Source organism: Saccopteryx leptura, chromosome 2, assembly GCF_036850995.1.
Source record: "Saccopteryx leptura isolate mSacLep1 chromosome 2, mSacLep1_pri_phased_curated, whole genome shotgun sequence".
Taxonomy (NCBI): Eukaryota; Metazoa; Chordata; class Mammalia; order Chiroptera; family Emballonuridae; genus Saccopteryx; species Saccopteryx leptura.
Genome location: NC_089504.1, coordinates 310,944,513 through 310,956,727, shown reverse-complemented (window position 1 = coordinate 310,956,727; position 12,215 = coordinate 310,944,513). Strand labels below are relative to the sequence as shown.

The 12,215-nt window shown below is 44.0% G+C and overlaps 1 protein-coding gene across 7 annotated transcripts in view; it reads right to left on the bottom strand.

The window, feature by feature from the left end:
• The window catches only part of CALD1 (caldesmon 1), a 215,184-nt gene that overhangs the window by 59,741 nt on the left and 143,228 nt on the right, over positions 1-12,215 (bottom strand). Inside the window, exon 1 of one of the 7 annotated variants that reach the window (XM_066362752.1) lies at positions 7,675-7,899. The exons of the other annotated variants lie outside the window; for them this stretch is intronic. Within the exon in view, the coding sequence (XP_066218849.1) occupies positions 7,675-7,727 (53 nt within the window). The 5' untranslated portion in view covers positions 7,728-7,899. Of the gene's footprint in view, positions 1-7,674; positions 7,900-12,215 lie in introns of those variants that run through there. 7 annotated transcript variants of the gene reach the window in all.

The following is a 12,215-nucleotide window of genomic DNA, read 5'->3' as shown; positions in this document are numbered from 1 at the left end:
ATGACCTCTGTTACATACAAAAGGAGTTATTTGGAGAATCAAGTTCTGGAAATGGTGAGTATAGACATTCTTTGTCAGGATCAGACAGCAGTCACGGGAGGGTAAGGAAAAGACAAGGACTGCTAATGTCGCAGGCAGAGCTGGCCTCTAAGAGACAAATGTCTAGTGTGGGTTAGCCCTAAATAGGAGTTCATCAGCATAGAAAAGACCAGACAAAAAATACCAGGCCCTACACAGGAAGTTCAGGACTTGAGCGAAATATTCTAATCAACGTCTGTGTGGCATGAGGTTTCCAATCAAATTATAAGGAACAAGTGAAGATCAATGAGAAAAGTACCATATTTTCTCTACAAGTTGATATTGCCTTCATAAAAGTTAATCTCCTTTATCGGTTACTTTTTGCTTCATGTCAGTTGTTTTTAATAAAAAGTCGTCTTAAACACAGTTGGAAATTAGTGTTTATAAATCCAGCAAGCCAGAGCGGATATGATCCAACAAAGCACACTCTTTCAAAACTGACTCGTGAGTTAAAAATCCACCGACCACCTAGTTGCTTCCTGGGTTTTATAACCAGAAAAAGTATTTACAGGCAGAGGAGTGAGGATGGCTGGGCTGAGCTTCTTAAATACAAACCTAGTTACGACATCACAAACAAATGCCACTCGGAGATTTTTATTTACAAAGTTGCATAATACTATATAGCCCGGGCAAGAATCTCTTCCCAACTCTACAAAAACAAATGGTCTCTCTAAGTTTGTTCCTTGCATGTTACATTTTAATTGAGAAAATAAGGCTCTTTAATCATGATGTGCGTTTGCCTTGTACTTAATATCTGCCTGTATACTTTAACTGCATGTCATTTTAATGGATGGCCTTACCCCCGCCCCCCCGCCTCTCAGAGTTACACCAAGCCGGCATGCGCCTCTCCAGTTTATAGCTGTGTTGCAGGAAGATGAAGTGGCTTCCTGGACATCACAGTGCTGATTATTAAAGGAGCTAGGCCAGAACCCAGACACTCTGATTCCCACCAGAAAAGCTTCCTCTTAAACCTCCAGGCGGACCCCAGCTGCAGGCAGCCAGTGTGGTCACGCGTCAGCAGAGCCGTCCGAGCTGCTCCGAAGGCAGGGGCCAAGGTACCAAGTTCATGCAGTATGATCAGTGGTTTGCAAAATTCAGTTTCCAGCTCCTGAAATCTATTTAGTAGGTTGTGACCACTAATTTTAATGAAATAAAAAATATATAGAAAGGCTGACCGGTGGTGGTGCAGTGGATAGAGCATTGACCTGAGATGCTGAGGTCCCAGGTTCGAAACCCCAAGGTCTCTAGCTTAAGCGTGGGCTCACCAGCTTGAGCGCAGGGTTGCCAGCTTGAGTGTGGGCTCATTAACATGATCCTATGGTTGCTGGCTTGAGCTCAACATTGCTGGCTTCAGCAAGGAGTCACTGGCTTAGCTGGAGCCTCCATCAAGGTACATAGGAGAAAACAATCAATAAACAACTAAAGTGCCACAACTATGAGTTGATGCTTCTCAGCCCTCTCCCCTTCTCTCTCTCTCTCCATATATATATATATATATATATATATATATATATATATATATATATATATATATATATATATATTTATCTCGTGCGCGCTTTCTCATTTAAAAAAGAAAGGGTATAGAAAATATCAGGGGGCAGGAAACTAAATCAAAAAGATATCTGTATTCCCACATTATTGTAGCATGGACCACAATGGCCAAGGTATGAAGACAGCCAACATGTCCATCAATGGATGAATGAAGTAAAAACAGGTACATATACACACACACACATATATATACACATTTATAATTTATATGGTGGAATATTACTTAGCCTTATAAAAGAATGAAATCCTGCCATTTGCAATGTGGTTGAATCTAGAGGGCATCATGCTGATAAAAGCCAGACAGAGAAAAACAAACACTGTATGGCATCACTCATATGTAGAATTAAAAAATAAAAACAACACACTAGAATGCTGTTTGCCAGGGGGTGGAGTTTGGGAGAGGTTGCTAACAGGGTATATACCCTTTCAGCTGTAAGATGGATAATGTCTGAGGATATACTGTATAGCATGGTGACTATGGTTGAAATACTTTATTATATAACTGGAATGTGCTAAGGAATTAGAACTTAAGTGTTCTCACCAAACAAGAAAGGGAAAAGAAGGTAAATATGGGGGTGATGGATGTGTTAATTAACTCCATGGTGGGACTCCTTTCACAATGTACAGCTATATCAAACCATCACATTGTATACTTTAAAGATAAAGCTAACACAAAATCTATAGTACAACACACACAAAAAATACCAGGGAGCATTCACTGTATACAGCAAGAGTGGGCACTACTTTGTGAAATATTTGTTTTAAGTCCATAGGTGTGCGTGTGCATATATATGATACTAAGTCACAAAATAAACTTAATTTTTTAAATTTAAGGTTATTTTAACCTAAGTATACCGTATTTCCTCATATATAAGATGCACCTTAATTTTGGGGCCCGAAATTTGAGGGGAAAAAAAGTATTACATCAAGTTATTGAACTCATGTTTTATTCATCATAAAATTCATACAACTCCTCATCACTGTCAAAACTCCCATCCATTAGCTTGTCCTCATCTGTGTCTGATGATGAATCACTGTCTTCATATATTGCCTTGTCCTCAGTTTCATTTATGGCATTTGAAATGCCACAACCACTGTATAAAATGCACCCAGTTTTTAGACCCCAAATTTTTCAGGAAAGGGTGCATCTTATACATGGGGAAATATGGTAAGTTAAAAGATCGGAGAGAAAAAGAAAACAGGAAAGAGTCAGGTAGCTAATACTTGATCCCTTGGTAGGTATATGGGGTCTGAGAACAGCCACACAGAGAGGGATGTTGAGTGTTAGGTGATGGGGGAGGATGGAAGAAAGAGGCCTGAGTGGGTGGAGGTTGGAAGACTAGATTATCTTAAAGCCAGAACCTGTGTTTTGTTTCTTTTATGTTCTTAGCTCCCAGCCCAGCAGCACTAACCAGCACAGGAAGATCTTTCATGAATATTTGTTGAATGAATGCATAGAAATTAGTGAAGTTTACAGATTATTTTTAAGGCTCCTCTTAAAAATTCACTTAGGCTTGGAAATGAAGCCAAGGCAGTCCTGTATTTATAAAAAGTTTGTTTCCAAAACCTTAATTTGCAAATTAGCTCTTGGAACTTCAAACATCATTATACATGGCAGCTGGGAATCTCAGGCCTGCCCACAACCACCTTTCAGACCCAAAGATATATCTGAAGCTAGTACTGTGAACTGAAGCTGCATTGTTTTTATGGGAAAAACTTATCCTCAACGTATCCTCATTGGTCCAGTCAGTAGCCTCCAGATGGCGAAGGAGCACCTCTCCATCCCCCATTCCTGCTGCAAAGCCATTTTTGATGGGCTGGGAGCGATGTGAGAAGCAGCAGGAAGTGAGCGCTCATTTCAAGGTCAATGGGAAGGTGAGGGAAAGAGAAATGAGCAATGCGAATAACATCAGTATGGAGGAAAAAGCCCAGGGCTACCAACTGCCTAGGCAGTGTGATTGTGGCCAGGTGGCAAGGACACAGGCAGAAAGTCGAGATCACTCCCCACAAAGATTTGGTGTCACCACTGCACGAGCAATTCAACAATATTATTTATAGAGTGCCCAATATAGGCAGAGCACAATTACTTGTCTCTCTGTCATTCTTTCTTATTGTCCATCCACTAAATAGCAAGTAATAATTTCACCCTTCACCAGGTAAGAGATCCAGAAGAATCAATCATTAAAACCAGTCTTTGAACCACAACATGAGCAAAAAGGGCCAGTTTGGTATGTAAACCAAGAGTCACAGAATGCATTTGCCCTTCACTTTGTAGGAGAGAAGGCCCCTCACTGCTCCTCCGCATGGACTATTGACTTCTACTTTGAAAGCTCTCCTAACCAACGGCGATTACTGACATCCTTGGCTACAGCTGTACAGAGAGTGGGGTCTAGAGATGGGTGCCTTAATAGCCATCAGAGGAGATAAACGACATAAGACAGAGAACAGCACTTAGTAATTGCATCCACTTTGGGATGGGAGTCTTATTATTCACTGAGGTATCACTGCTTCACAGAACAATTTAAAAAACTATATTCATAATGACAATCTCAGCAATTGGGAAGTGTTTCAAATGTGTTGTGATATCTATTTTAAAGAAGGGAAAAAGAGAGTTTCTATTAAATTTTGCTTTTTTTTTTTAAACTTAGCATGCTGGAAAATGACCATGGTTACATTCTCCAATAAGACTGGATAACACAGGTATTCTTTTAGTTTTTACAAATCTGAACATTTGTATGGACACCTCTTCTGTCATATCTGCTGAATCTTACATAATTATGCCAATCATTTATTTCCCTGCCATGTTTTTATCTTCGTTTCTTCAGAAAACTGTAGGATGAACGAAATAATTTCCTACGTTTCTTTGATTCCATGGTTTTAAAATTTATACACCCTTCCACATTTGTTTTAAAATGCGACATAAAACAAAACCTTTTTATTCTCAGGACACATCAGGAGCACAGTTGTTTACGAGAAGTTTAACTGTGAATGGACTAAAGCATGACTATGTACGAGAAATCCAAAAGCTTGACTCAGGAAGACTTTACCAGGACCTTGGGAAAATGAGAAAAGTAGCAAGTGACGAAATGCCTCAATAATCTTATTGGGACTGAATCAAGCAGCACCTTGAACTCTAAAGAACAGGATCGCCATTCACGCCTGCCCCTGAAAATAACATGGTTCTGTGTAGGTCTTGACATTCAGGAATTTTAATGTGCCTCATTAAAAAAAACACTGCCAATCTAGCTCTGGAGGTGATGACACCGATAATTATCTGATGCAAATGCGAAGGAATGTAGAGTTCATTTTGTTGGGCACCTGTTTTGGCACTTAAGCTACTACTCCTTCCAAAGCAAAAGGTGCAGAGGCTTTTTGTGTGTTCAAATGACTCAGATGGAAAGCATGAACTGAGATGAGCTGTTTGGATAATCCAACAACAAGAAACTTAAGATAGGGCACCATGCTGGAAACTAAAAGATTCAAAAATTCACAATGGTTCCTGCCCGCAAATGAATTACTATTATCTGGTAGGGGGAAAAGAGGCATGCTTAGCACTAACTTCAGTACAAGGCTAATCATAGGAGGGTGGATGTGGGTTATTAGCATGGAGGAAAAAGAGGAACTGAGGAAGGTTTGTGGAGGAAGGTAGAATTTGATCAAAGTCTTGAAGGACAAGAAGGCAGTCAGAAGCAGATGAGGTAGAGCCTCTCATTCCTCCCACACTCCCCAGTCATGCTCCATTGGTCACCCCCACTCCCTGTCCCTTCTCTCCCCACCGATCCTACCCACTCCACCTAAACTTCCTTGGAATCCTGGGTCTCCATGGAACGGGTCAGAAACCTAATCTTGTTTAATGCCTTTATTTCAGATGAGGAAACTGAGGCACAGGGGTGTTCCCCAGGTAGGGTATCAAGGGAGTCAAGGAGTGGTGTTGGTTTGTACACAATGAGTTTGGGGAACAATGAGTGGTCTGATTTGACCAGAGGAGGGGAAACTCAGAGTGGGAAAAACTATGAAAGGCAGATAGCGGAGAACATTGAATACCATGTTAAAGAGAGTGGGCTCTATCTTCAAAGGTTGGGGGTGGGGGTTGAGGGGGCAGAATCTGAAAGAGGAGAGAGACTGAGGCTGGGACTAGATGAGGGGCAATTATAATTGTCCAGATGGGAGGCAATAACTTAAAATTCAGAAAATGGAAGAGTGAGCAGAGAAGAGTGGGAGAGACATGAAGAAAGTAAATTGATAGAACCACAGAAGCTCAGGCACAATGGAGTGGGAAAAAAGTCAGAACCAGGAACTGAGACAGAGAGAGAGAGAGAGAGAGAGAGAGAGCTTTCTTCCTAGCATTCTAGGCTCTGTTGTTGACCAGCTCTGGGCAAGCCCTTCACCACTGACCATGTGCCTCAGTTTCCTCATTGGAAACAGAGGCATTAAACAAGATCAATGGTTTTGGAACTGTTCTATGGAGACCTAGGATTCCCAGGAAGTGTTGGTGGCGTGGGGAGGGCAGGTAGGGAAAGGAGGGGTGAGCAATGGGTGTGACTGGGGAGAGTGGTGACAAGGTGCACTCGAACCAAAACCACCAACTGAATGGAACATCTCCTTTATGGAACAGAACTCCTTGTATCATTAAATGTCTAAGAGAAACCCCAAAACAAAAACAGAAAAACCCAACTAATTTGATAACCATTGAATGATATAGATCAGTGGCCCCCAACCCCCGGGCCACGGACCGGTACCGGTCCATGGGCCATTTGGTACCGGTCCACAGAGAAAGAATAAATAACTTACATTATTTCCGTTTTATTTATATTTAAGTCTGAATGATGTTTTATTTTTTAAAAATGACCAGATTCCCTCTGTTACATCCATCTAAGACTCACTCTTGATGCTTGTCTCGGTCACGTGATACATTTATCCGTCCCACCCTAAAGGCCGGTCCATGAAAATATTTTCTGACATTAAACCGGTCCATGGCCCAAAAAAGGTTGGGGACCACTGATACAGATAACCTCCCAGATCCCTTTGAGCTGACCACACTTATAGTTAGTTACCCAATAGATCTGCTAATCTAGTGGACATGTGTATTGTTTTTAGGACCCCACTGAGTCCCTCTGTGTATTTGATTAACTGTTGCACAAATGCTGGAGCAAATGGAACAACAATTGTCATGCTGAATCCGTGCCAAAACTCTCAAAAATGGGAAAGATTTACTGAAAGCCCACTTGGTGTTTTTACTCTTGTGCGGTACCTTTGCCCAAGACTGTAAGTTTTCCAAACCTCGCAAGCACCAGTGTGAGAAGGCACCTGGCCTGTAAGTTTGAACACATGGGCTTCACGGCGGACTGCTGTCGGGCTCTGGGTAAGCAGAGTCACTGCCCTGGGTTCCCTGCCCTTGTCCATGGAATAAGAGCACTGCAGCAAACAGCCCTGGAGGCCACCCCCACCTCGAGCTCTGACATTCCAGGATTTCATGATTCTAAACCTTGGAGTCTGTTATCTCAGCAATTTCCAGATCAATAGCATGTGCTCTCTGGTTCTTTCTGTCACAGTCAGATGGTCAGTAAATTAAGGGCTTTGGGCTGTTGACTTTAAGGATTGGGCAATGTGTGCTTTAGCCAACATCTGAGCCCTGCCAATGGGTCATTCTGAGCAGAGAGCTCAGGTCTAAATTAACAGCAGATCTTCAGACACACAATGCTCTATGCATCAGCATTGGGAGGAGAGAAACTCTACATATAAACCCCTGCGAAGGTCTCCAACCCAACATAAAAATGGAAACCAATCAGAACATCCCCGAAGTTTAGACCAACATAAAAATGGAAACCAATCAGAACATCCCTGAAGTGTAGACCAGAATGTCTCACACAGGTCTGAAACTTCCATACTCGCTGCCTCCCTCTGCCTGCTGGTTTCTCCTCCCTCCTCCCACTCCCACAATTAAACATTTTTTTTTCTTTTACAACTACAATTCCTCTATGAGAGAGAGAGAGAGAGAGAGAGAGAGAGAGAGTTAACCAAATAGGCATAGCAAACACTCACTGGGAGAGCGCGGCCAGGCTGCGTCTTCCTTGCGAACCGGATCCCCTGAGCATGTCCGCAGCTGGAAGGGGCGGAGGTGCTGGAGGTGCAGAGACCCTCTAGAGTGGTCAGGGTGGGGGCCGGGCCCCCTGAGGTGCCATGTGATCTGTAGCTCAAATACCCCGTGCAGGATGCTCCCAGTGTTGTCCCTTTGTGTTAACACTTTTGGGTCTGTCCCTGTGACGAAAGTCTGGGCTTGTCCTCTGCCAAATCTACTCCTCCCCACCCTTTCCCTCAGCATAGGATCATCAGAGAGCTGATTGTTATTTTTTACTGTAATCTCTCTAATAGAGGCCCATCGTGTTTAGATGGTAAAGGCCAGGCACCGACTGCTTGGAGATTTCCAGAATGTTATTACTGGGGAAGGAGGGGCCAGCATCCCCAGTACTGTTCATGATGAAGACTTTCTATGGTTAATTACAAATAATTATTCTACGGTAGAGAACTGGTCAAAGTGAAACATGGCCGATCATGATATCACTTGCAAACACAATCCAGTTCTGAAAAGATCAACGGAAATCAGCCCACCGAGAAGTTCATCCGCGTGGTTCTCAGGCCCTTGGTCTGAGCTCTGTTCTCAATTAGCGTTGGTGTAGGTGGCTTCCAAGGCAAACAGTTCCCACTGAGAAATCAAATCTGAGAAACTCCTCTTATTCCCCCCCCTTTTTTTTCCCTGGGAAATATGCATGATATAAAAATGCAAAGCAAAGGCAAAGGGGAGAAGAGAGAGTGCCCCACCAGTGATAAACCGGGTTATACAGGATGTCTGGTGCGCATGCCCCTCGGTGGAATGAGCGCATCAGCCCGCCTAGGATATGTTGCAACGGAGGGCCCAGTCAGCACCCAGGGCACTCTGGTGGTGATCTCATCAGCCAAGCCTGGCAAGGGAGCCCGGTCAGCAATGGCTTGGAAAGCAATCAAATTGTAGCCCCTGAGGATGGGGTGGTGCTGACACTCTCTGGAGATGACACTTGTCCTAGCCTGAGTTATGAATACATTTCTTTCTCTCTAACAAGGAATGAATGCATTGGTGATGGGACAGCAAGCTACTTATAATACTGGCTTTCTGTCAAATGAAAGGAACCACTTAGATCTTCACAACAGAAGATTGTGATTCTTGTGGTAAACGATCAGCTTCACACATTGGGGCCCCCTTTGGGAAACATCTCTGAGATCTAAGCGTCATGTCACAAACAAGGACACGGGAGCGAGGAGCATTTCAACAACTCGCTTCATTATTAGGGAGTAGGACTCCAGCAGCTACTCTTGGGCTCAGCTTTAAAAGGTTTAATTTAGTTAGGTTAAATGCTCTCTTCAACTAACTAGAAAATATTGGTTGTTTTCCTACTTACACACTATGCTGTCATCACAGCCATAATGTATAGAGTGAATGCAGTTTAATGAACTTCAAAGTTAACTATTTCCATATTTCATGATGCACATAGCATTTACATATCTTTTTTGATTACACACTTGCCATTCAACATATATTGACTATGCAAAGTACAAGAGACACTCATTAAAAGAGTTTGCCTTCGGCCCTGGCTGGTTGTCTCTGTGGTAGAGTGTCGGCCCAGTGTGTGGATGTCCTGGGTTTGATTCCCGGTTTGGGCACACAGGAAAAGTGACCAGCTGCTTCCCCACCCTACCCTCTCCCCTTCCTCTCTTTCTCTTTGTTTTTTGTTTGTTTGTTTGTTTGTTTTTACAGAGACAGTGAGTCAGAGAGAGGGATAGACAGGGATAGACAGACAGGAACAGAGAGAGATGAGAAGCATCAATCATTAGTTTTTCACTGCGTGTTGCAACACCTTAGTTGTTCATTGATTGCTTTTCTCATATGTGCCTTGACCGCGGGCCTTCAGCAGACCGAGTAACCCCTTGCTGGAGCCAGTGACCTTGATCTTGGGCTCAAGCTGGTGGGCTTTTTGCTCAAACCAGATGAGCCCATGCTCAAGCTTGGCGACCTCGGGGTCTCGAACCTGGGTCCTCTGCATCCCAGTCTGACGCTCTATTCACTGCGCCACCGCCTGGTCAGGCTCTCTTTCTCTTTGTTTCTCTCTCTTTTCCTCTTGTAGTCATGGTTTGACTGGTTTGAGCAAGTTGGCCTGGGGCACTGAGGATGGCTCCATGGCCTCACCTCAGGTGCTAAAATAGCTCAGTTGCCGAGCAACAGAGCAGAAGGGCAGAGCATTGCCTGGTAGGGGCTTGCTGGGTGGATCCCTGTTGGGGTACATGCGGGAGTCTGTCTCTCTGCCTCCCCACCTTTCACTTAAAAAAGAAAAAAAAAAAGAGTCTGCCTTCACACAAGAGGCCTTCACAAAACCCTCGCTGACTTGGCACGAGTTTATTGCTCCATACTGAGACAGAAACAGATATTGAGGCATTTTGCTATTATCCTTTCTACCAAATTGTGCATGTGTAATTTTTTACCCCCTTCAAAAACTTCAGGGGCTTGCTGTGGCAGGCAGAATAATGTTCTTCCTAAAGACATTCATGTCCTTGTCCCTGGAGTTTGTGACTATGTTATCTTACGTGACCAAAGGGACGTTAGATGTGACTAAGTTAAAAGCTTTTGGAGATGGAGAGATTATCCTGGATGATCAAGATGTGCTCAATCGTATCACACAGGTCTTTAAAGTCAGATAACCCTCTCCGGCTGTGGTCCGAGGGAGAAGGGACAATCAAGAACGGGGACCATTAACCCAGGATGGTGGTTATCTAGAAACCGGAAAGGCAAGGAAGTGGGTTCTCCCCTAGGAAGGGAATGCTGCCCTGCCCACACCTTGGTGACAGCCCCATAGGGCCAGTGCTGGACTTCTAACCTTTAGAACCGTCAATTTGCTGCTTTAATTTGCCAAGGTTGTGGCTACTGGTTACGGAGACGATAGAAAACTAACACATCTGCTCAGGGGACCCCTTTGACTTTGGGAATACATTTCACCTTCTAATTTCCCCTCCTTCCACCCACACTCCAATTCTGAGGTGGCAGATGTAGTGTCAGCATAGTCAGAATAAGCTCACAAGGTCGTGTAGCCTGGATAGAGTCTGTAGACAGTCAGAAGCTCGCTGTAAAGACAGGGAGAGGAAAATCACACCCATCTTTATTTGGCCCCTGTCACTAACAGAATGCATTTGGGAAATAGCTATCTGTCTTCAGTTTAAGATAGTAGAACTCACAGGTGTCAAAACGTGTGCTCCCCAGCAGAGGATGGACATCACAATAGTGAGGAGAGAAGGAAGTCCAGGACCTGGTCAGACGCTAGTGGGGGACAGCAAGTACCAAAGGCGAACGAAAAGGGGATCAGATGCATTTGCAAGTAAGGGAGAGAAGTGAGTCAGGAGATGAAGCAGGCTGGGGTGGGCAACAGCGTCCAAGAAACCCCTGTGGTCCGGCCGGCTGGGGCTGGAGAGGCCAGGTGAGAGAAATGAGGAAGAACATACCAGAAGGTAATTGGTGAACAGTGTTCGGTTCCCGCAGAGACTGACAGGAGTATGTGCTTTCATTGAGTAGCACAGACTACACTCAGTGTCCTGCTTCCAGAACTCTCTCTGAGAACCGAATTAATAATCATTTATAGGCAATTGGGCCAATCATCCTGTAGCAAGATAGCAGCTGTCACACACATGACAGTTCAGGACTCTTAACTAAAGAGGAAACGAACGTCTGGGCCATTCTCCAATTACAGCACCTTTCATTTCCGGATACTTTGTCTAATTTATCACCAAAGTGAATCTGAGCTGGGAAGGTTGGAGGGAGGTCAGTGAAATAGAAAGGAATAGCTCCCACCACCGGGTGGTCCTTCATTAATAAAATATGATTAAAAAAATAACTTGACTTCATGGAGGTAGGAGACTGGGCCACTTGATCTGTTCCAGACTTTACAGCCTGCAGTGGTTGCGAACAGCTTCCACCGTGGAGCAGTTCCCCAGGGAAGAGGGGTCTATGGGACGGGACGTGCCCTCCTGCTCTTAAGTCACACACACACACACACACACACACACACACACACACACCTGCTTACCTCCTACGGAAACTCAACTTAAACCCAAAGAATAGCTACTCCACAGTTCAAGTAAATTAAGGGGGATTTTATTTTTAAGGCTCTTAAAGAAAAATGTTCTTATTCATAGATTCTATACTCTTAGAATGGGGCAAAAGATCTTGCCTAGACAGCTGCTCACCAGGGGGTGAATAGAAACGGAGATGAAGGGGTTAACTACATAATGGCAGGCAGAACCTCTTTCTTCTTTTCCCTTGGCCCCTTAATAGTCTCCCTCCACAGCTGATGACTTCTCCCTCCACTCATCCAGCCCCCAACCCCCGCCCCGTCTGCCGCATGCGCATGGCACTGGACATAGTCATTTAAACTACATTGCTTCAAATTGTCATATGATATTGCTTTTCTAATGAATCCTCCTAAGAATTCTTCTCATGAAATACATCCCCCTTTATCCATCTCCCTCTGTGGAAAGGACGGACTCCTCTCTTTCTTCTTTCTTTC